At 39.8% G+C, this 25001-nt stretch overlaps 1 protein-coding gene across 12 annotated transcripts in view; it reads right to left on the bottom strand.

Moving 5' to 3' along the window:
* The window catches only part of Sei (potassium voltage-gated channel seizure), a 95615-nt gene that overhangs the window by 8218 nt on the left and 62396 nt on the right, over positions 1-25001 (bottom strand). For 10 of the 12 annotated variants that reach the window (XM_077404070.1, XM_077404078.1, XM_077404071.1 and 7 more), the window contains 10 exons: positions 8646-8889; positions 7827-8008; positions 6397-6417; positions 2721-2875; positions 2305-2425; positions 2078-2198; positions 1459-1768; positions 971-1307; positions 517-701; positions 202-326 (listed from right to left, as the gene is read on the bottom strand). In XM_077404070.1, the coding sequence (XP_077260196.1) occupies positions 202-326; positions 517-701; positions 971-1307; positions 1459-1768; positions 2078-2198; positions 2305-2425; positions 2721-2875; positions 6397-6417; positions 7827-8008; positions 8646-8889 (1801 nt within the window). The remainder of the gene's footprint in view (positions 1-201; positions 327-516; positions 702-970; positions 1308-1458; positions 1769-2077; positions 2199-2304; positions 2426-2720; positions 2876-6396; positions 6418-7826; positions 8009-8645; positions 8890-25001) is intronic. The other 2 variants (XM_077404073.1, XM_077404075.1) reach the window with 1 other exon arrangement.

Genomic DNA, 25001 nt, shown 5'->3' with positions numbered 1-25001 from the left:
AAGATCGAAAACATCCGAACTGAATTAAACGTATCTTGAATTAAACGTATTAAAAAGAAGTACCCTGCTGTATAGAGGATTTATATCGTCGTGCAATGAGTAACATTCCTCAAACAGAATATTAAGAACAAACATGAGAAAAACTGGAACATTGTTTTCCCGAAGTGACGAGGCTGAACGAAAGAAATAATAACCGCTCACCAGTTATTGAGTTTAAGGTCGAGCTTCTCTGTTTGGGCTCATCGAATTCCAGATTCAATGGTGTCACGTCTTGACCAGCCTTATCCGTGCTGAACTCTAAGATACCATGACCGCTACCTTTGTCGCTGCAACAGATAAAAAAAGAAGCTGATCGATCAATCTGTCATCTTCAGCAAACATAATACGCTATATGCTCTTTCATGTTTTCTCTAATATCTATAAAATGTTTATTACAATAATCTTATTAGTCAAACATCGATCTTTCTTTTAATGATAGATTGAGAAAATTGATACAATGAAAAGAGATAATCTTACTAGTCATCCTGGTCGTCTTGCAAGGAGTCTTGTCGACCTGTAGGAATAAGATTTGTGCCAGGACCACCGGGTCCTCGACGGTATCTTGGTGGACGGAAAGCAAACCTCCTAGCGTCGACGTCGACGTCGGTTGGAGTACTGACAGGATACCTTGCTGATATTGGATCGACCCCAGCCTGTTCCTCCTAAAGATGAAACGGCGGTTACTCGCGAGTCGGATCGTATATCAATTCGATGAGCATGTAAATTGCTACACGCAGTTAGTTTAAGCGATAATCATAGAGCAAAAATATAATAAAAATGAAAATTTCAAAACTATAAAATGTAATGCAAATATAAAAATGTTCCTTTATAAATTTCATCACAAGTAATAATAAAATTTGAAACAAGGGAGAGAACGGAATTATGTTAAATCGTAAAATTGCGCGTAAAGAAAGCTGGAAATAGCACTCACATCTCGCATGTTAAAAGTGATCTCAAGATTCTGGCTGAAGTGGTTGGAGAATTCCGGATAAAGTGCCAAGACGTCGAGCAGGTCGTCCCGGTGAATTTTGTGAAGGTCGCAATACGTAAGGGCGCGAACGTTACAAGACGATTTTCCAACCGTCGGATAAATGCACGGATTCTCGCCAAATATGTCGTCCTTGCCCAAAATAGCCATTACGATATCGTCCTTCAGGATCTCGATACTCCCGCGGGATATAAAATACAGGGAAGTCAGCACGTCCCCTCGATGGACTAAAGTATCACCCGGAGGCGCGTGCGTGGTCTTAAACTTTAAGGATAATGCCCTGTTTTGCAAAAAGAAACGAGGGCTTTCTTGTCATCATGAACTTATTAGGCGTAAAAGATAATCACATCTCTATTTATAAAAATAAAATATTGTTTTGCACGAATTTTTAAAAATAATCAGATTTTCGAAATAAGTTAGGGGGCAAGTACCTTAAACAGCCTGGACTGGCCCCCTCGAAGGCTCGGCAATTGTTTAAAAGATTCCTATTGAGATGAAGACAGATGTCGGCCTGAAGGCACTCGGGGAACCCTTTCAGAACACTGTTCATATCAATCCCGTTCGTATAGGTCCACGCGTGTTGAAAGTACTCCTCTAATCGTTGGCGGAGCGGATTCGGGATCTGGTGAAATCTTATGAATTCCCTGACTCGGAGCATCTGTGTGTGATACCGGGCTGTGCCGCTGTATAGCCTCTGGATGATCGCCGATACATTACCGAAGATACTGGCGTACATCAGGGCTAAAATTGATCGTGTCGTGAAACAAACCGCGAACCCGAGGGATTAAGATATTTTAGCGGTTTCAGGCACAAATTTCGCCATTGTTTATTCAAGATGCTATTAATATCTGAATGTCTAGAATATTCAAAAATGTGTTTGATATTACTAATACTTTTGTCATAAAATATTTGTTATACTTATATTTTATTTACTTTTATTATAATTTAATTATTACGTAGTTATTATGGTTCTGATAACATTGCTATTTTTAATGAAAAGACTAAACACGCGTGTGCCGCGATAAGATCCGTCATTATTTATCGACTCACATCCGATCAGCATGACGATTATTGTAAAGATTTTCTCAGCATCGGTATTGGGCGCTACGTTCCCGAAGCCTACGGACGTGAGGCTGCTGAAGGTGAAATAAAGCGCCGTGATATAACGACTCTGGAAAAATTACAGCGTTACACGTTGAGCAAAAGGGTTCGCGTATCGCCATTAAGTGCGATTTCAAATAGAGCGTACTCGAGAGGTATTCGCGCGGATGGCTTACTTTTATGCTCGGCCCGCCGGTGTTATTGTGAAAGTAAAACTGATGAGTGTCGTTGGCTAAAATGTCGAGCCAACCAACCTTGCTTTTCAGCGTCGGTCTCTCGGCGTTTCCTATGGCGTACCTTTAAAAAGAGCGAAATACCGGAGTAATTTATTGCATTCAGAGCAATGTCTCCAAATGTTACGTAACAATTGTTATGTGATTTAAATTTTTAACCGATTAAACATTTGCAATAAGAAAATATGATGGATTTTCTATATTGTTTTCTTTAAGGAAAAATCTTCAACTCGGTTAAAGCAGTAACAGTTGAAGAAATAGTTATGATATGATTTATTAATACTCAGTGCATTATTATACAAATTAAAGACGTTATATTTCTGAGTATGTCCAAAGTTATATTAGACGGTATCACTCACCATATACACGCCATCCAATGAGCAATAAGGGCAAAAGTGGCCATTAAAAGTAACAAAACGGCAGCGCCATATTCGCTGTATCTGTCGATCTTCCTGGCCACCCTGACAAGACGCAGTAGACGAGCCGTCTTCAAAAGTCCGATCAAGGTCGTCGTCTGAAAACGATTGATCATTTTTCTTTATATCTCTCGAATCTGCGAGCCCGCGGAACATATTAATCTCGCGCGCTGTACAGAAATCGGCCTTACTCAACGCCGTCTGTTACTACTTAAATAATCGATGTCTTTTATTGTTTCGCGAATCTGAAGTTGCTCACGCAAAGATGAATCGTGCCTTTGCAGCAAGACGTATTTGCATAAATATAAAAAATTTCGGGAATTCTCGAATAATTATTTTTTTTTTTTTTTAAAGATATGGTTACTCTTATATAAAAAGATTTGCTGGTAGGTATATACGACAGGTCTGTCATTTCCATTAAACTTGATAAACGGACATTTATCTGAAATCTAATCATCCGACGTCTACGTAAAGGCCATTTCCGTGTTGGAAGTGTCACTCTCGCCTCGCCGGAAGTCGTCACTCTGGTTGCACATCAATCGCTGAAACGGAGAACGTCACTCGTCGGAATATCACAATAATATAATATGCACACATGCACACGACATTTCGTTGAATTTCAAATACCAAAGTTGAAAGCATCGTCTTCGCGGCGTGCCACTTCTTAGCATCGATCTAAATCTGCGTTCAAGGACCGATCTTTCAATAATTTGCAGCGAGAATTACGTCGACATTGTTATAAGGCACCGTATTCGATATGGAGGTGCCTTTCGAGGTAAACAGCAAAGTGACGACCTCCTTGTTGCGGAGTTAGCTGTCGCAAGTAAGCTCGAGTTTTGATTCGAGTCACTTACGTCTTTTCAAATTTGCATAATTTTAAGAAAGACAGAAATTCAAAATGACTTTCACAAAATACATTAAAGTGTAGTGCGAGCACTCTTGCGCGTATTTAACTTGAATGAAGAATAATACAATTACATAATACAAATTGACTGACAAGCACAATCGTCGAAATAAAGATATGATCTGCGATTATATCAGTTTCGAGGAAATTGTTGAGCGTGAATGGACTGTTCATGCTTCCTCTTTGTTCTTACCTGCCGAGAATTCGAAAATTCGCGGTTAAACAAAATCACTTCTAAACATGCAAACAGTAATAATACAAGTCTACATTCGATCGAACGCTTTCAAAGAGAAAGAGATCGAGGTCGATATTTTTACAACTATCATGCGTTGTGTTCCAATCGAAACAATTCGAATCAATGTCATATATTGCGTGTGCGTTTGAAGCGAAACTCTGAAGGCGATATAATAATTTGAGACGAATAAAAATATTATTTTTCGGTCGTAAAGTTTTTTTGATATATACACGCGACTCATTGCACGTTTATTACAAGAGAGACAAAGCGCATAAGCGATAGAAAACACGCATAATCACATATATACAAGAGTTTTTAGGCAATTTGCAATATAACAATTGAAGGAGCAAGTGTACGAAGAAGATAATCACTATATGAAAGATGAAAGTATGTTCATAAATCTATATAGAAAAATCCAATATAAAAATTTTAATTAAAATTCAAAATGGAGGAAAATCAATTTATGAAGAAAGTTGACTTTCGCGAGAAACAAATACTTAAAAAGAGATATCAAACTTCCATTATTCGCTTGCTCTTTCAATCGTCACAAATATGCAACGTAAAATTTAGTTAAGCAAATTTTTGTCAAAAATGAAACATCCACACGGACACATACATATACATATACGCACATACACACACGTTAAACCGGGAAAAGTTTATCGGTCAGGAAACCTTTCGTTTTCTAGATCAAGTACAATCGCGATTTTGCATAGCTTGCAACAGAGACGTAATAAAAAGATACAAAAGAAGCTCGAGAACAGAATGGTAGGACCAACATAGTATTGAAACAGAATCGAGAAAAAAAATAGCTGAAGCGTACGCGCAGTTACTGACAAAATCGCGATGAGATACTATCAATCGAAGTGTTCTCGTTATATGTTGATATTGGTTACTATTCATGATTGATACACATCTGCTCGTATACAGTTCGGTTTGTGCGTGTATACACGTGTGTGTGTGTGTGTGTGTGTGTGTGTGTGTTTTTATATCTGTATGTGTAATCAATTCATATTTAATGGAATTTTATTTCAGTCCCAAATAATTTGATTTATTTTCCCACTTCTAAAAAACGTTCTCGATTATCTTTTGAAATCTATCGATATTTTGTGAAATTGTGATAAAAAGAATACTGGTTCAAGATTGATGAATTAACGAAAGTGTGTATATCGTGTGATCCTCAAATGCTTGCCTATGGATCTGATAAAAGTACAATTTTGCGAAATATGATCGAGGCAATCATAAGCAGTCATATTCGTCCTGCAACTATAAAAAGGAAACGAATCGCGCGAGACTCGAGCGAATAAAACGAGCCTAAAGTCGATTTACTTGCTAGAAATCAATTCGACAAAGCTGGATGCAAGAAGAATTTTTAATCGTGCGATCAATATAAATGTGATTCGAAGTTTGATATCTGGTAAGAAAATATCTAATTACAAAAATAACTGCAGAGCTAACTGTAATTCTCACCAGATATTGATAACATTACATTTATCACATATGATGATAAATCATTGAAGAAAACTATCGGCAGTAAAAATTTTCGATTGTTAGAATTCAAATTTTTCGCTACGACTGAAAATTAAACACGCATCTGTGCCAATACGTGAGAAATCAGAATTCTAAATTTACATAACTGAATATTAATTTATTCTTTTATGTTCAATATTATGCAAATTTTGAAAATTTGCATTGGCGCAAATGTACGTCCACTTGCCAGCTGTAGTAAAATCCAAATTCTAATAATTATTCTTGTAGCACGCAAACGAACCGATTTTGCGAGGACGCGGCAACGATGCAAACGTACAAGCCGCAATGCGCTTTGTAAACGGTATAAACTTTACTCTAAATCTTGCACGAACGGGTTGAAGCGAATTGTTATGATCTCATACAATACCTAATTAAAAAAAAAAAAAGAAAAAAGAAGCATGCATTTTGGTAATTTGGTATATCGTACATGTGAGAATAGAGTTGATGAAAATTCTGCCTTCTCGTATTACAGAGTTTATTGTATCTTCGCAAACTGAAGAAAGTAAGAATTTATCGAAGGACACCCGAACAACGATTTGCCATCAACTTTATTCAAACTTCCTCGGCACGATGGGGTTGCAATGATTGAATGAGGTGTTTGGTACGTGTGGTGAGTCGCGTGAACACTCTTGGTCGTCGAGATGGTATCGCCGAGAGGGGATGGTTCATATTGCAAGAGAGACGGTGCTGAAAGTATTTAAGATGTGTAATATGTGTTTAAGCGGTTTTTACACGAGAGAAAGAAGAAAAGGGGGAAGGGGGAGGCAGGGGGAGAGAGAGAGAGAGAGAGAGAGAGAAGAAGAAGTTAGAGTTGAGAAAACTCGTGGTTGCGGTGGTGATTTTAATCGTTTGGTGTGTAAAAACGATGTGGATTGTAATCCTCATTAAGTAATAATGAAAGAAAAGACACGTCAGTGAGGATCTCTTGTGTATATTATGTGTTAACTAACCTCGTCCTTGTCCAAGCCGAGCTACGAAAACGTTAAACTGAGGTTAAAATTTATTCTCTTCACATTATGAGGATGATTTATAATTTCATTTTCCAGATCAATTCAGATTGAGCGTTCGCTTAAAATAGGAATAAAAAATTCGTATGCATTCTAGACTCGGTTCACTTTCAACAAATTGCCGAGAGATGGATGACTTCATTAATTACTTCGCTACGGAAACTGGTTGATTGGGGATGCAAATGATATTCTGGCTTCTCTTACATCAGAAGCGCGATAAATTAAATTAATTACAGGAAGAGTTATTAATGTTCATCCGTTTTTTTCCCTACATAGATTATCTTTATTAGCCACCGGTATCGTTCACACAAATCGAGAGAGGAGAAAGAGAGAGAGAAAGAGAGAGAGATAAATAAAGATCTCGTAAGAGAAATCTCATAAAGAACTCATGAGAGAATATTCAAAAGAATCATTTAAATGAAACGAATAAAAAAAGTAACACGACAAAAAAATAGAAGAGAATCTTGACGTAAACCTGATATATGTATAGTCTAATATTTTGACAATCAGAGCAGAAATTTTTACAGCGACAGACTATATATTTACTTACATATTTATGAAAAGTGTATGCATACGTGTGCGTACAGGTACGAGTCAAGCTCGAGACAAAGGGATTGTTCACCTATATATCCGTCAAGTTACGCATGTCGCCTCGCGTAATACATAATTTCGTGATTGACATAATTGACACTGAACATCGTATAGTTACTTGTTGGTGCGTTCAGCTATAATTCTGTCTGTTAACTCGACGTAAACGCGAATCTGGATGTGGAAATGGAAAATCGGGCTTTGTTGTGTGATTGATCCTCGACGCACGTGTAGCACACGTTAAACGTTGTGTAAAATCGTTCCAGACAGCGAGAAGCCATTAGAGCGGCTCTCGCTTGCCTGTACGTATACATTGTGTGCACATTAACACGACGACTCGACTAACTCTCGACAAAGGAAAACGAAATCATTCAACACCGAGAGAAATGGTCGAAAATAGGGAGAAACGAACTAAGCACCAGTCCGGTAAAGTCACATCTAATATGGGCACTTGGGCTCGGCATGTCATCCTAATCATATTTACCAGCTAACACCGACATTCTAGAAAATTCTGTCTGGCGATCTGGCGTTCGCAAGAACCTCTTTCTTACTTTTTACAATTACCCCCCCCGTTGCTTCTGTTTCATTTCGTTTATATCTAAAAATACATTAATTAACGCGAGCCATTAAAAAAAAAAAAAAAAACTGCGAATTTTTATAACTTTAAAAAATTCATAAACGACAGTTTTAGTATCATTGGCATAAAATGTGGTCGCTTGAACACCAGATCCGACTTGGAAGAAAAATAATCTAAGGTAATGCAAAGCGTGCGACACGGAACTTACCTCGTCAGTGTCCGAGCCGACGAGTAGGAGGTCGAAGGGAATGGCAGCTACCAGGTCGATGATAAACCAACCCTTCAGGTAATGGACGGCTATCTTTCCAGGATGGGAGACCACCTCATCGTTGCTGTTGACGAACGTCGTGCGAAAATTTATAATGATGTCCACGATGAATGTGACGTCGACTGAAAGATAATAAAAATACATTGCTGTATTCTAAAAAAATCGATGATTTTCTAATATTTCTTTAATTATCAAATGTAGTTTATTATAGTACTCATTATATCAAAATCAACCGCATTAATCTTTATTTTATTTCTACATCTCGACAATATTGAGTTATACAGTTGCGTTCTTCAGTTTCAACAAAAATCGATTTTTTGAAGCAAAATAATGTGAGATAGTATCTCCAGAACTGTTCATTTGGACGTTTCTCCGATTTCTTTTCCGCTCGTTCTATTCGAGTACTATTGTCTCTTTATCCGTTCTATTGTTTCAGACAGTCATGACACGTGTTATCCTACATTGTTTGAAACGTTATACAGTGCTGCGCTCTGAGCGTCGATATTAAATTTAGAATTTAATACTCTAAGAGCCAGTTTTATCTCTCACTGTCAGATAGCTTTGTTTAATATATCTTACTTTACTTAAAATTTATTTTCATTATAGAATTTTATTACAGTCTCGGAAACTTAAACTATGGCAACACTATATTAAACCATCTAACTATTAAAATTAACCGTCGATTAATTATTTTTGTATATTATTAATCGCACAAAATTTTGCGCTAAGAATAAAATATAGTGATAAACTTTGGCTCACCTATAAAGTCTATAATAACGATGGGATCGTCACTGTACTTCTTGTTCTTTCTGCTGTTGTAATCCGGATCCGATAGAACAAATGCGGCGACGTACGGCGTAAATATGGCGGTGTACATCACGAGCAGCAATATAATCCAATCCCAAACCGCCTTGAACGGCGAGTAGTGTAGTATGGTCCACTTATGGATTCTGGGAGACTGTAATTTGTACTCTGGGAGAACGTCTGCTCCGAGGGACAACACCTGCGACAGACGATATTGAAATTTTGAGATTGAAGTCCGCTTTATTTCTATTTTCTCACGTTTTCCCGCTTCAAATCGTCACGTAGAATAAAACACTTCGTGTTCGGCGGAAAGGTCCGGCTGCCGACTGTCGTATTACATAAATTCAACGCCGGTCCGAGCAGAGTGTTCTACGTGTGTTTAAAAAAATACGTCACGTTTCAGAGAGATAACGCGAAATGGTTTTCCATCAGCACGTCGTTTATATTTCGCGGTGACGTTCCGGTAACGTCGTCAAAATATTATTACGTGATGTAGCGACACCAGCTTAACATCGTTCGCGTTAAATTGCATCGCGAATAAAATACACTTGTAGAGCGCCGCGTGAGGAACACGACGTACACGAGCGGCGTTTCACATCGCTTACAAGATAAACGGGAGGAACAGCGCGGAAGCAACTGCGAGCAAGACTATTTGCTGACCTGTCTAGCGCAGAAGTGTTTCGAGTTACTTATTGTACTCTCTGCCATTTAAGACGCGCGCGGTTCACCGGGAATCGATCGGCGAGAACGTGAATCGATGACAAAAGCTGCGAGATCTCCCCGAGGAAATAGTTTTTACGGCAAAACTTCCCGTACATCCATTGCGTCAACCCGATCCCGCTGGTGGATGAAAGTAGATCTTTATTCGAATCACGCTGCTCCACATCTCCGAGAGCATCGCCTTCGAACAGTAACTTGGTAAACTCTCCTTCCCTGAGCTGTTATCCGCTATATCGTTTCCCGGGCAATCCGATGATGTTTGAGAGTGTTTGCGCAAGGGATTACCGTCACAAATGCTTGGCGAACGGATTTAAAACACCTGGCTTCGTGGTCGAACTAGAGCTTAACCATTTGTTCGTCGTCGTAATCCGCGATTCCTTCAAAGCTTCGTGCTCGATTTCCTCATAATACCGAACGACGGTGAGCGTCGTTGAAACGGCGCCTCGTTACTAGGTCGTAAAAATAACGGCTGCGATTCGCGCGTGAAATTCACCTAGCACCAAGAGCGCGGCACCAAGAAACGCCGGAAACATCAATATCCCTTCGGGAGCAACCACTATTGATCGCCGGATAAAAGTTTCGAGCGCGAAACTTCGCGGATTCGGCGTCGCGAAGTAGAACGGATCGGTGGAGCTCTGGAGCTCTCCAGAAACACGGACGATATTTCGAGTTATCGATCCCGCATATGGCGCTCGGAATCGGGGACGCTTGTTTATGGCGCGCGGGAACGTGGGAAGAACCGGAAGAGTGTCGTCCGAGCGCTAGTTTAACACTGATGCAATGCGGCCCGACGAAGGGAGGCGTTCGTTCGATTGGCTCGGGGTTGGCTGGTTAGCTGTCCGCTCACGAGAAGCGGTGCGCGAGTTAGGGTAGCACCACCGTCACACCCTCAGCCAACACATTTCGGTCCGTGAAGTGTCGGAGGTACAACATTGAGCCGCCGAGAGTCTTCGGTCGTCTAAGAGTCTAAGTCTAACGAGAATTAGCCCGGAGGAGTTCGATAACGATAACCCGCGCGCAAGAGACTCGTAATATGAACTGACGATCCTATCCCGGGTAAAGTCGCAGTTCGCTCCCTCTTTCTTCGTCTCCCTGTGCCGTCAATTTATTATTATCAACCCCCCGCCGATAAGGCGACCGATAAGCGGATAAAAATGGAAACTGGGATATTGCTGATGCGGATACCACCATCATTATTCACCATCACGTTGCATATCCCATGGTGGTTCCGAATATTTACTAACATTACTACACTACTACTACTTTACTAACTTTATTAATATTCTACACTTCCATATTTGAATCAACCTTTAAATTGCATAATCTATTTTAATTTTATTCTTAAATTTATTATTATAATTTTCTTATTATTAAATATTAATATATTGTCGTACTTTTTTTGAAAATTATATTTTTCTAGATTATTAAATCTGACATTTTTGTTGATTAATACGAGATTATCATTAAATTTTGATCTGGAGCAGCGCGATTGTATCTCATCCGATTTATCGAATATCCAATAAGTACCTAAATCCGTCTTGCTAAAATGTTTTTAAAGGGAAAAGACTCAGGATAGTTCGCTAGTTTCTTCCTTAGCTTCTTTATCGATTTTTTATTATCAGCTTCCATCTGGTGGAAAGCGTACAGTCAGGCGGGTCAGAGGGGGTGAAGAAACTCGCTGGTTGGCTCGTCAGAGACAGCCACGAGAATGTAAATTCAGGTAGGTCATGTTTTATTCATGCGCCCGATGTTAGGCGAGAAGGATCGCTAGAACGACCTCATTCCAATGACCCGAAGTTATTGCAATAGTTTGTGCCGTCCCTTAACTGCAAGAGACATTTTTTGCCTTAAGATAAAACATCCGAAAACACGCTATCCGGATTAATAAATGCATCATAAGTAGTATCAAGTTTCTGTTCAAAACTAATACTTACTTTTTGTTCATCTTTGTGTTTGTCTTTCTTTAAATTCTGTCAATTATCTTTTCTAAATACTGGAATAAGAGAGAGTTCCAAGTATAAAGTTAAATAAATAATTTGTTAACAAATAATTTATTAAATGGCAAAAGAGTCAGAAAGGGACCTCTATAGTGCAATAATTGCAGCTTGTCGCAATAAACTGTCAATTAATTTTTTCATTTAATTCAGATATGCTTTTGTGGAATTTCTCCTCGATCTAACTGTAAGACGCTCCATTTGGATGTAATGGAGATGAAGCAATCGAATACGCGAAAGAGGATGCGGAGGATAGTATTGGCTAGTTACCACGCGCCATGACCTGGAATTATCGAATAATCTCCGCATTACGTGATCATAATCAACCAGCTTAACGAACCAAGAAGAATAGCCTGGAAATAAGTCGCGCGAAAAATATCACGAGCGTAATGGCACGAGTTTATATTCTTTCAGAAATTCTGTCGTCCGAACTGTTGCATTGCAAAAGAGATTCGTGAAGATAAAATAAACTTTAATGTAAAATTGAAGAGAAGCGTTTAAAACTTTGTGCGATGCCAACAAAAAGATGAAGTACACACTTTGGAGTATTTATACTGAAAGCCATACAATAGCCATTTACAATTCGCGATTACGCATTCTTTTACGATCGCCCGACTTCTCCGTAGACGGATTTAATATTTGCAGACTCACAGCGGAACCATTTCCCGCGTAAATATGTACCCGACATGTACAAGTAAAATATGTATCTACAGCTTCCGTGGCGATAAGAACGCTTTTAAAGAAGCTTCTGGAACCCTCGTGCATAAAGCTCGGAAATATTCTTTGAATCATGTAATAACGACCTCGTGTAGTAAATATAGCGTCAGTAGTAAAGGAGGAAATTTAGGCATCGCATTTAAGCTCGCCTTACATTGCAATTGACGAGAATAAAACGACAATTACTCATCGTGCTAATTTTATACTAAGCGTTTCGTGAATAGCGGCGTTCGACAAGTGTCATAAGTCACCTAAAATTAGACGAGATTTGTCCTGAACTAATTTGACCAAGCGCCGCTGAGACAATAATGTTTTCCATATGGCCATTCCATTCAAACGCAATTGGATGTATTTTCGCAACGTGAGCGGCGCATTTTGAAGCGCTGCCTTGAAAATTAGGTCGCGTCAGCGACAACGCGGAATTATAATCCGTTTTAATGGGAAGAAAGCTCCTGTTAACGCTCCTGAGATATACGGCCTCGTAATGCATAATGGGTCAGCTCGATGAATGCGTCTGTCTTCGGATTTCCATCGGGCTACGCAATATTACGATCGATACCACGCGGAATGTACGCGTCATTCCATCGCAAATTAGATGAGCACGTTCGCCGCTTGATAGCCCTGATAAACGTGAATAAACAATGCAACTAGATTAAGATAATATGTAAGAGAAAGAAAGAGAGAGAGAGAGAGAGAGAGAGAGAGAGAGAGAGAGAGAGAGAGAGAGAGAGGAGCACAGATATCGCGAAAGTAAACTCGAAATATATGAGTTGCGTAGTTGAAACAATTATCCGATTGTCATTGCAATATTTTAAACAATAATGATTCAATATACAGATTCGCACGAAGAATTCAGATAATTACAATCATAATGTCAGATTTTGATGGAATAACAAATTTTAATCAGTAAATGCTTAAAATTGAACTGAAATACGCGTTTGTGTGGCTTTATATAATTTGAAAATAAATTCGTATGTGTGTGTGCAGAAGGTAATATAAACTGTATTTTTTAAATTTTATTAAAATAGTATTGCAAGTAATACAAACATCGATTACCGTCGACAGGGTCGAGCCAAACTTCTGCTTCTTTCCCTTCGTGAAATACGAGCGCATCATGGTTCCTGACACTCTCACGAAAAATTCCAGTGTCATTCTCAACCGTGGCGAACCTCGTTCAAACGCTGCCACTGCTGACGATATCTTGGCGCTTTTAGCATTCGCGCGAAAATGAAAATAAACAACGTTGGGAAAACCACCTGTTCCACTGCTGCGTTTTTTTCAAACTTTCTCGCTTATAAGCGATTTCCAATATTTTTCTGAGATGTGTATAGTGCGTGAAATAAAATTCATATCATGAGAGTGGAACTTCCCGTAGATTGAGATTTTCAAAGTTGCAAAGTATTTGCGATTGATGACAAATGTTAGTGATAAACTAGATGTTATCCTCAATGAGTAATCCTTCGCGCACATCTGGTTTATATTTCGAAAGGGTAAACATGTAGGATACAGCACAAACTTTCTCGTCAGTTTCCCATTTTTGATACAGAGATCGTTTATTTAGCGTATCCGTTCAAGAATGAAAAATTCGGGGAAAAACTGAACACTTCCGTAGATTTAACATGTCTGACCTGTCTGTCAAATATAAATGTAAAAATTTTCATGTGCGTATTTCTATATGTCAAATACGAGGTAGACGATCGTATTTCTTGCTCAAACAACATCGATCCGTTGAACGTTGGAAAGCTTCTGAAGTGTTTCTTCAATGTACAAGGACAAAGGGGGAGTTTTACGTCGTCTTTATAGGAAGCTCGATCGATTCGCCAAAGTGAGTTTGTGGCTTTTGTGATTCTGCGTTCCGTACAAAAGATCTCATCACCGGTTGAAATAATCTTTAAATTGAAACTTTTGAGGCATAGCAGAACTGGAGAACTATTGAACTGAAGAAGTATTGAAGTGTTCAAACAACCTCCTTGACTTGTTGATCGCAAAAATTTAACACCTCGTTGACTCTGTCATATACATTATCATCGAATTATTCAGTAGAACTACTCGTCGTATAGTAGCACTTTTACACTCAATTTATATTATCGTTTCTGATTTCCAAATGTTTAATTAAGATAGCAAGCACTGACATTTACTTAATTTTTTGTCACGTTATTTCAAGTAAATAATCAAGAGATCTTTTTTAACATAAAATTGATCCATTCAATATGCTAGGAGAATCAAAGTTTAAATCGTTTTCAATTTCTTGATTTATTTGTGTATTGCAAGCGAAGAGTCTCCGGAGGGTTTCTATGTAATTCTGAGAAATCTCTTGGGGATGAGAATTTTTCGATATACCTCGAAGTATCGACGATAATATTTGCGACTGTAGTGTTAAAATGAAATCTTGAATGTTTGCTGATTCCAGTTGGATAGTCTTCAGGGACGTTGAGCGAAATCCAGCAAAATTTCATAAAAGTTTCCTGTACTCACATCTTGTGGTTTTAGCTTTCGCAGAAGGGTCGATTTAAAATGGGCGACGGTGACGTTCATCAAAATAATATTAAAAGAGACTTTTGAGTTAAAAAATTTCAGTCCATTGATTTTCGATGAATTTCACAAGGGAGATTTTTAAGACTGTATTGAATTCTCTTATGGATCTGTGTTTTTAAAATCAAAAGAAAGTTCGGCTTTCAGTCAACTTCAATTAAGGCATTTTTGAGAAATTTCATGGAATCCTCCTCGCGCTATTCCTCATCGGCTGAACCACCATTCGTTTTCCATAGAAAAATCGAATTACGGTAATATAACGACAATTGTCGATGCTGTTTCGTTGCGTGTTGCGGAAGATCTACACGTTCCAGTCAAGTGCCTTTCGGGGACGCCGAACGAATTCCAGCGGATTTCGCGAAGTGATCTAATTTCGGCCGACTCTTCGCGTTCTCGTCACAATTCCGCGGCCGCACGCTCGCGTACGCGCGGCAAAACTAAGCGGAGAGATCTGTTTCGGCCAGCCAGCGCAACGGCGCCGAGGAGTGCTTTCAGAAAACATTCGCCTCCGGTTCGCCTGAATTCGCCCGCCTGATTTCATGGCCCGGTAAATGTGGCAGGCCGAGGTTTTGATACGTAGGGGTAGTAAAAGCGGATCGTAAAAGTTCGAAATGAGGCTAAAAAATAGAGAATCGGGAGAAGCAGATATATGTTAAGGCACAATCGAAGTCTGTGGGACTCGGTTAATCGAAGAACACACTCCCGTTTTCGACGATGTATTTGTAATAATACTTGCAATGCATGAAAGTTATCTTGTTATTCCATCGTGTCAATAATTATATTTTATTATGATTAACTTTGTTGCAATCAATCTTGCAAGCTATCAATCTTCAATAAAGAAAAATAAATTTATTAATCAATGGATGTGTTTCTAGATTCACATGTCAGACATAAATTAATGACAGTTAATAACGCAAAATATAAAGTGTAAATATCATATTAATATCTAAAATATTGGCTGCGAGAAGAGAGTGTGATCAATCGTAATCTGTAGAATCGATAAGTTAATTTCGAATTCGCCTAGATAAAGCGCACATGTTCGAGTTTCATATGAAATTCGAACGCTATACTTTAACATAAACTACTGTTACCTATAACAGCAACATTTATACTCGTGCTTGTTAATTATTTTATTTATATAAATAATACGAATAATATGAATAGATATTTTATGAGAAAAAAAATAATTCGACAATTTAAAATATTCTTTATATATTCGAATAAAGAATCCGAGAAAACTCTTTCTTCACGTCGGAAAAGAGAGAACATTCCCGACTGAGCGAGTTTACGCGATATTGCAGCCACGACGGAGATAATAAAATCGTGAACAGCTTTGTCCCAATATCGGGCGCGAGTCGTAATAAAGCGACCGTAAAAATCCGAAATAGGACGGGATAATAAAAGTGTCAAGGCGCATTCGTCGATATTCGCCGCTGCTGATTCATCTGAACGATATCAGAATTCTCTTTTTGTATATAGTTCAGCTCAAATTTTCATAATTAAAATTTTCATAACTGCTCGTCTTCGCTCGAGCTTCAAACAGCGAGAAATTTGCATTTAAATCAACTCACAATTTTGGAACTCAATTAGGAGCAATAAATGTAATAAGCAGAGCGACATTTATGAAATGCACCATCAAGATTGAAGATTAACAAGACAATCACATCGATTTTATGCCATATGTCAACATTAAAAGTATTGCGCATTATAAGTTAATATGGACCGCGCGCGAAACTTCCACTTGATCTCGTTTTGTATGGATTATATGACATTGATTTAATAATGCATCGACCATGTGCTAAGTGCACTCGGAAAGGTCGTGTTAAGTGGCGGCGACTGACATTTTATGAGCGTGTTCGATGAACCATTTTAACCGCGCGGCGATACGGCTAAGAAGAAACGCATGGTACCTCGTTATATTAAAAACACGTGATGCAATGGAGGACAGAAAAGTCGCGTAATATTTCTAATTAACGTTCGCAGCAATTGCAATTGAGATCGTCCGCCCAGCAACAATGGAACGGTTTATTTTTTTTCCTATAATCCGCTAATCTTCTGATTTCAATTATCGTTTAATTAGCGTAATTAATAAGCGAAGTGGAACCTTTCGTTGTTATTAAAGCTGTTATATAATATCATTTTCATTACTCAGAATTATGATGGCAATTGGATTCTCTCGTTATAATTTCATAAATCCTTTCAATTAAAAATTTTAATATCTTGGAAGTACGACCTTTGTCCGGTTTGAAAGATTAGATGAAAATTTTAATAATTTGTACAAAAAGTGTCAGATGCTTGTTTTCATCTGCATTTCTGAATAATATGCGAAACTATATTAAAACTATTAAGCAGAATATATAAATTGTCCAATGGAAATCTTTACTTTAAATTAATTAAATTTCCTAATTTAACTGATTAATTACTATTTTATGTTCTAACTTGGATTTTTAGTAATATTAACAATTTTTTCTTATTTCTGCTGTAATAAACTGCTGTTATTTCCTCAAAGATGCCATGGTGCAATATTGTGCACGTTCAGCGTAAAACGTAATTACTGAAAGTATAACCAAACAGACGCGAATGTGTTTTCAGGCATCCGGATTGTAAATCGAACATCGTGTGTTGTTTTACGGGCGGAAGGCACGGGGTTTAACTTATGAACAAGCGTAATCCGTAATCCAATCTTTATAAAAACAACTGCCAGGTATTACCGCCACTTCCTCACCGTTAATTAAGAAAAATCACTCGGTATGTCTTTACAGTGTTCTATAGCTTCATCTAACTGCAATAATTAATAAGACCTTGTCCTAATTGACTAGATCTTAATTAGTAGAATCTCGATCGGAATACATTATGATGAATTTGATAAATTTTTAATTCGCTATACGTTTACAATTGTAATAAATTAAAAATAATCTCTCTTTATAATTATATTTTATATATTTGTAAAAAGCTTAAATATACATCTCTAAAATATTGCTCATTCTCTCTATTTTCACTTCCCTACGTGTATCATCTTCCTTTGTTCGCGAAGAGACAGTTACGTATTGATCTGATAAAGGCCACACAGTTGCGCGCGACATGAAACATTATCAGACGCTTTTACCACAATCGTGTGGGTATTCCTCGGGGAATTTAATTTATCTTTAGTTTATCATTATACAAGACTCATGTCTGTGCCATACTCGCAGCAATTAATTTGCACGCTGCTCTCGCGAGGATTCTCATGCGTCGAAAAGTACATCCAATCAATCAATTAATTTAATCTTATATATGTATAAGATAGGGATGTACTGATATTCCGATTATCAAGTAAGTCTAATTGCAGGAATGCACTAATTATTGGCTTTCCAGATCAACATATTACATATAATGAGTCGCATAAAAGCGCATTGGCTCAATAACATCCCGAGGGACCCTTTTAGCAAATTATACTCTGTAATTTCCACTTTTATTTGTAAAACCTTGGCAGGATATAAAGCATAAAGCTACAATCTAGCGTAAGGGACAGCGCACGAACATTGCTGTACCGTAAACCAATCTTACGGCAACACAAAAATAGAAGAACGTAACGTAATTAGTCTTATGTTACGTACGTTAACATTACTCTTTTCTTCCTGTGTTCGTGCGCTGGCCCTTACGGACTTGTTAAAGGCAAGGCAAAAAGGCTACGCAAAAATTATAACGTGCGCAATTCGCTATATCATTAAAAATTAAATTTTATACTGCGAGTATAAAATTTCATTTTTAATGATATATGTCATGATATCAATAATGATAAGTGTAATATAATACATGCAGCCATTAAAATGTGAAACTTCAATCAATTCGCTATTGCGTTGGACATCTTTACATAACAATTCTCGTTATTATTATAAATTATTCTCCTATTATTATAAATTATCCTTGTTATTATTATAAATTATTAATATGATTTTATTTGGGATATTTAACTGTGAGCTTAAAGGGGGGGGGGGGAGAAACGATCAATGTTTTTCAACGAGACAGTAGCCTACCAGAATGCATCATGTGTACATATGTGTAGTCTGAAAATAGCAGTAACGCGTCTACCACTGAGGGATAGGCATGGTAATGCGATGTTTATCCTCTTCGCCATAACTAGCCTGTAGTATGAAGTCGTCAACGGTGTTTTCATTGAAAACAATGCGTCTTCTCTAATGAAAATAGTATTGGCCGAGTTAATCGATGGAACTCAACGGGGCAACATTCAGACCTTGCCAAATGACCGATTCAAGAGAACAGGCTACAAATATACAGCTTCAATTTCCTGTTCAACATATTGCTTTCTCCTTTTCAGCGCATATCGTATATTTACTTCCCGCGAACCTTTTTTAAAATTAAACTACTATTCTATTACAAAGATAATAAGCTCGACATCCTGTTTTACCAGGCAAAAATATAAAATTTTCTCTTAGTAGTAACATATTTTTTCCTACTAAAAATGCGGAGAAAATATTATTAATCGAGACACATGATATATGGAAGAGAAGAGAACATAGCTATTATTAATGTATCAAATAATGCATTAAGGGATAGCCGAGTGACTACCTAGAAAAGCTCTGTCCATCTATGGATCGATCCACGTTCAATGATTAATGTGAATCTATCAGTCCATCAGTGGTTCTCCGATGCTTTTTTTTTTTAATTTGTCGGTATCAAAGCTCGTACGATAACATTCTTCCTCACCAAACTGATAGCAATTACGTAATTAGTCGTTGAGAGTAAAGCCCGCAAGTGAGAACAGATGTACAGTATCGAAACAAGGTATGTATTATGCTTATCTACGTCAATAAGACACACGATAGCAACTGGAATCGCGGTTGAAATCTCCCGTCACGTTAGAGCCACGTCGTGTAGGTGTGTGTTACGATCAATGCGTTACCGAAAATAACTCGTGACCATTTTAACGTATATTAATGCTATCGTAGGGTCGTACAAAAATGTCAGACGCTACCTATTGCGTGATCGGCATTTATTCAACGGTTTCGAGTCTAAAAAATTGCTTATTCGTATCGTATCGTATTTCAATAATTTAACTATGTGGCATCGATTAACCTATGACAGAGTGTATCCCTTTTATAGAATAAAATACATTAAATAATTCGTGTGTCGCCATCGTGAATTCGCAAAGAGCAACTCGACAAGGTCGTGACTAATTTATTGAATTAATTATTGAGTTAATTATTACGGTTGACGTTTACTTGAACGCCATGGAATACCTCTTTTCTAAGAGCGCCCTTCAACGGCTGTTGTTGCGGACCCCCGTTCTCCAGCAATAGGCTCTTGGTACTGCCACCCTTGACCCTGACGCTGCTCCATCTCTGTCGCGGCACGTCCGTCACTCTCTCGCTGCGATCGCCCTCTCGCAACGAGCCGCCCTTAACTCGGAGGGCACTGAGAACCGCGCTCGCAGGCGGGACTGGAACCTCGAGTTGCCCCAAGAGATGTTCCGACATCGCTCGTGGGGACTTTATGCAGGTCATCGTCGTTGGGGCGAGCGTGTTTGCCGAAGAGACGGACTTGACCAGTAAATCCTTGCTTTCCTTCTTCCAAGACGAGAGTTTCCTACCAAGGTACAAGGTGTTCGGTGCCGAGGTCGGTTTCTGAGATGAGCTGGGAAGGTCGTCGAGGAAGGTGTCCGTCTCGTTGATCACGTGGACGTTTTCGTTGATCACGTGGACGTTATGCTGTCTCAGGGTAATTGACGTCGTTGCGGTGCAACAGGAATCCTCGTTAAAGTCCAGAAGTCGATCTTCCGCCGCTCTAGGATAATAATCCTTGACTACGGAAGATCCGGAGGCAGTTACGACCCTCCGTCTGGCGCCGAACTTGGGTATCCTGTTGCGGTAGACGCTCGACGTCGTTCTAATGTCCTCGATCAGAGCGTCTCTCTCTTCGGACGACAGCTCGCTTTCCTCTTGAAGATCCGAGGAGGTACTACCGCTGATCTTGATGGCGAAGCGTCCACTGGTACCAACCGAAGTTCCAGCCCCCCTGCGGCGCTTAGAGCCGGTGATGTTTTTGCGCGGCTGACCGTGCAGCAAGCTGTGCAGGTCGCGCTCGTACGATGACGAACTGGTCGTCGACGTTGTACCACCACCACCGTCACCGATCTCTGCGAATACCAACCTTCTCGCCGTGCCGTTCGTCGACGTGGATCTCGGCAAGAAGTTTCGCTTTCTGCGTGAGTGACTCCCGACCCCCGACCACGCACAAGTCTCGTCGTTCTCCAGAGAAAACTCGAATCCACCAGTAGCGTTCTCCTCCTCGAGTCTCGATTCGTCGCGACGAGAGTGTCCTCGATCTCTCCTCCTCCTCTCCCTGACGTCGTTGAGCTTTTCGCGGCTGGATCGAGGCCCCTCGTCGGAGACGCTGGAGTCCGCGACGCTCGAGTCCTGCTGTTTCGCCTCGATCGGCGGGATCTGCTTCCTCTTTATCACCACCGGTGGCGGCCGAGTGGCCACGTTGACGATCGTTGGTAGATCGATCGATTGATTCTTCACCGAGCGCAACGCTATGCGTTCGTCCCGCGGTTGGGACGAACCCGGGGGCTGGGACTTCGACAGTTTTTCCTTGAATAGCTGAATCTTGGCGAAGTGATTATTACAGTCTCGCTGTCGATTATATGCCTTCGCGTTATTTATTTACGGCGCTTTCAGGCGTCGTATTTCGACGAATCTTTGAAGATTCGTGGACTAATCGTTCACGATCAGTAAGGCAATTAAATTCAATCGAAGTAATTGTTATCGGTATGTTCTGTTATCTGATATTTTCTCGCAATGCAAAAGACAAGGCAATACAAAAAAGAGCATTGATTAAAAGTTCGACGCTTTGAAAGACTGTTGGGTTAACGTTTCGTTACGCTTTTCATATGTCTTCTTGCTGATATATTTCCTCCTTATGCTTCAAGTAAAAAGCGAATTTGTCGAATAACGAAGCAAACTTTCTTTTGTGCTTATTAACATTAAATGTTGTGCATTGTTATTAGGACGTGTTACATCCGTAAAAATCACTTATTGTTAGTCAATTCGTTCCTCTCTCTGCAATCGGTAGACGAATTACTACTATCGATAATTAATTATTCTTAGTTTCTTACACGGCCCGTAACAACATAGAAACAAAACTTCTTAAGTATCGCATGTCACATCCTCTCTCGGGATGGACAATCTTTCTTCCGCAGTCTCTCTTAAATAATTAAAAAATTGTTTTCTCTTAACTTCAAAACACGGTATAAAATGTAAAAGAATGATTATGTAAGTATGTGTGTATGATTGGCTTAAACTTAACTTTCCCCGTCGGCGCTTCGTGGAGATCGCGACACAGTAAACTTCGTTTAATAATTAATTAGCAACAAGTAATGGATGGAACGTGACGACAGTCTCAGTGCGGAATAGATAACTTTCTCAGTATTATATCAGTCTCAATTAGCGTGCTCCTCCACCTCCTCTTCTTCCTCACTCTCGTTTATCCCAAAGCCCGTGAAAATATTATTCAATAAAATCGAGATCACAACGGAATGTAAAGAAATTTTCCTCGCTCAGCACTTCGATATTCATGCGTTTCGAACAGCAAAACGTAACAAATATCCAGCGCGTCTCACGTAAGATGCAGTAACGAGGACGCAGTGAATAATTGGCAATTAGAAATTCAGTGCGGGTACAAATGTTCGTGTAAGCCCTTGGAACGACGAGACACAATAGTTTCGTGAGAAAATGATCCACTTTCGTCGATGTCTTTAATGGATTTGGCACGGGCTAATACTGGGGAACTCTCCACGAATGCGCAAGGCGACATACTGTCTAACGACAAGAACATTCCAATTTCCTGTCAACGAAGATGTATATAGCATCTCGTGAATTTCCTTAATAATCAGTTTAGTCGAACAGAAGGATACCCTCGACGGGATATCGGTCAATCAAACCGGTCGTCGAGCGTGATCGATCCTCGCGATAAAATCTTCTTCCTTGATTCGATACGTGTAAATCGTAGATCCGGATATCGAAGAAATCTTATCCTGAACTATGTGCTTTCTTCTGATTTAACGGCGAGATGTATCGATGAGAGGATGAACTTAGGATAGATTGATCACAACACGGCAGGATGATCTGTCAGCGTGGTTGTCACGCGTGTTTTTACAAAATTTCAAATAAAAACAGTTTCCTTAATTTCGGGGTGAGCCCAGAGCTCTATAACTATCACTTGCATTTCGTTGGATTTACGCACGTCACGAGTATCGTATGCGCAAAGGTCTTTTTCTTCCCTTCTTAAAATTGTGCATCGGTTGCGTTACAGCTCTTCCTTTCGCAGTCGTTCGGATTCGCTTGAGTGATCGACAGGACGGAGTGCTTATGGTCGACTACCGACGAGTCCATACTCGGCGTGCTACAGCTGCCAGTTGCCAGTAGTAAAATCGAGGACAATGTCTCTGACCATAAACACGCTCATAAAATTCCGGCAAGGTATATGCGTCCGCGACGTCCAATCATCACCAGAGATATATCGCACATAAAACATTATCTGAATTGTCCGATTTGACTCACAGCTGCGCAGCGACGACGAGCCCGGATGACGCACCGATCTCCAGCACACGTAGCACGTCGTGATAGTTCCGCGAGCACCATCGACTACAACCGACGCGTCTCCTCATCATCCCAACGACGTGTCCGGGTCGACCCCCGTACGAGCGCACTGCGGCCGAGCGACTAACGTGAGAGGAACGTTCGAGTGGAGGCGCGTCGCGCGCTTCAGAGGGTCGCGATCGTTGTTCCAGCCGACATTTCAACTTCTCGTTTCCGGGAGAGGGAAAGAAAGAGGGAGAGAACTAGACAGTTAGATAGAGAGAGATAGAGAGGAGAGAGAGTCGGATCGCAGTAATTTTCCGCCCTCGCCAGCTAACTCTTTCGCTCGCGGCACCATCCCTTGTCTCTTCTTCGTCTCTCACCCTCGGTCGTGTCAATGTCGGAGGCAGTCGACTTTTCTACGTTCTCAGTGTCGCGTCGCGTCACGTTAGCTTCGTTTTCGATATGCGCGCTGCGCTGGCTTCGTTGTCGTCGCCGTCCTCGCCGCCGCCGCTATCGTTGACGACGACCCACCTGTACTCCGGGTCTTATTGATTGGCGGCCGAGCCTCGCTCGCGCGCGCAACGGGTGTCTCTACGCAGACTCGGGTCCGCGAGGATCACCCCCGTCGAGAGGAGAATGCGCGACGCCGCGCGGCGCAACACCGGGCGAAGCAGCGCGGGACGCCAGCTGACGCTGGTCGACGTCATGCGGACCATTGTGGAACACCGAGCATTATGAGACTACAGAATGCTTCCCTACCAGATACGATTGTTAAAACGTAGCGTAGTCTCGTGCAAAGGGTCACGTAGATAACGGGGTCTGATCATTGCTTCTGCTTCCTCTCTCAAGATATCGAAATAAAAATGGAAAGAAAGCATCCGTGATTATGTCGCAAGATTTCTTTCTGCACCCTTGTCGTGATATACGTTCAAGATTTATGTCGGTAAATACGAAATTATATGTCGGCTGAGAAAAAATGTTCCATCTTCTTTTATAATTTATATATACATTTTATTAATGGAAATATATGTATATTTCATTTCAAATAAAAGTGTTAAACATATATCTATTAGGCCTCGTACTAGAATAAATATATTAGGTATGGTTATTTCGTGCAAACGATATCTATAATACGATATCATGAGTTTCACTCTTAGCAATTTATAACACGGTGCAAACATATGCAAATCTGGTCCAAATATATGCAAACGCGCGATGTTATCAGATCTCGCATTTGCTCAAGCATTCTTGCCACAGGGGAGAAAGTTATCTATCTTCGTTTCCGATTGCAATTTATTTTATCCCCGTTGGATATATTGGAATCCTGATGTCTCTTCATCGAACGTGCTATAAATTTAAACGATATTTTCCACCGATCGTAAGCCTTTGAACGATCCACGTATTGAACGGTCAGTGCTTCTTCCGTGCAACGTGGCAACTACGATAGTTTTATTTTTGTCAACAAAAAAAAAAACGCGCAAAGCGGAGGAACAGCGCGCAACTAAAATCATGAAAAAACCTTGTACTTGTAGACCTATTTGTATTTGTTTTCCCTTTTTTATTTATTTTTCGCCCTTCATTTTCCGCAAAACGAACTTTCTTGACGCAGTTGTGCGGTCAAATTTCTTGTCGTAACGAGCCATTCCATTTTATTTTATACCATTGCTACCTATTACGGAATTACATCATTTTTGATGGCGCGCCTGTAATCATACGATACTACTGCTTTTTTTGCCGCCTCGGAAATTGAGCGCGACTTAGATGAC

The sequence above is a fragment of the Temnothorax americanus genome, unplaced genomic scaffold, assembly GCF_048541705.1.
Source record: "Temnothorax americanus isolate GAGA-0224 unplaced genomic scaffold, ASM4854170v1 Scaffold18, whole genome shotgun sequence".
NCBI lineage: Eukaryota > Metazoa > Arthropoda > Insecta > Hymenoptera > Formicidae > Temnothorax > Temnothorax americanus.
This window is presented reverse-complemented; position numbering and strand designations above follow the sequence as displayed.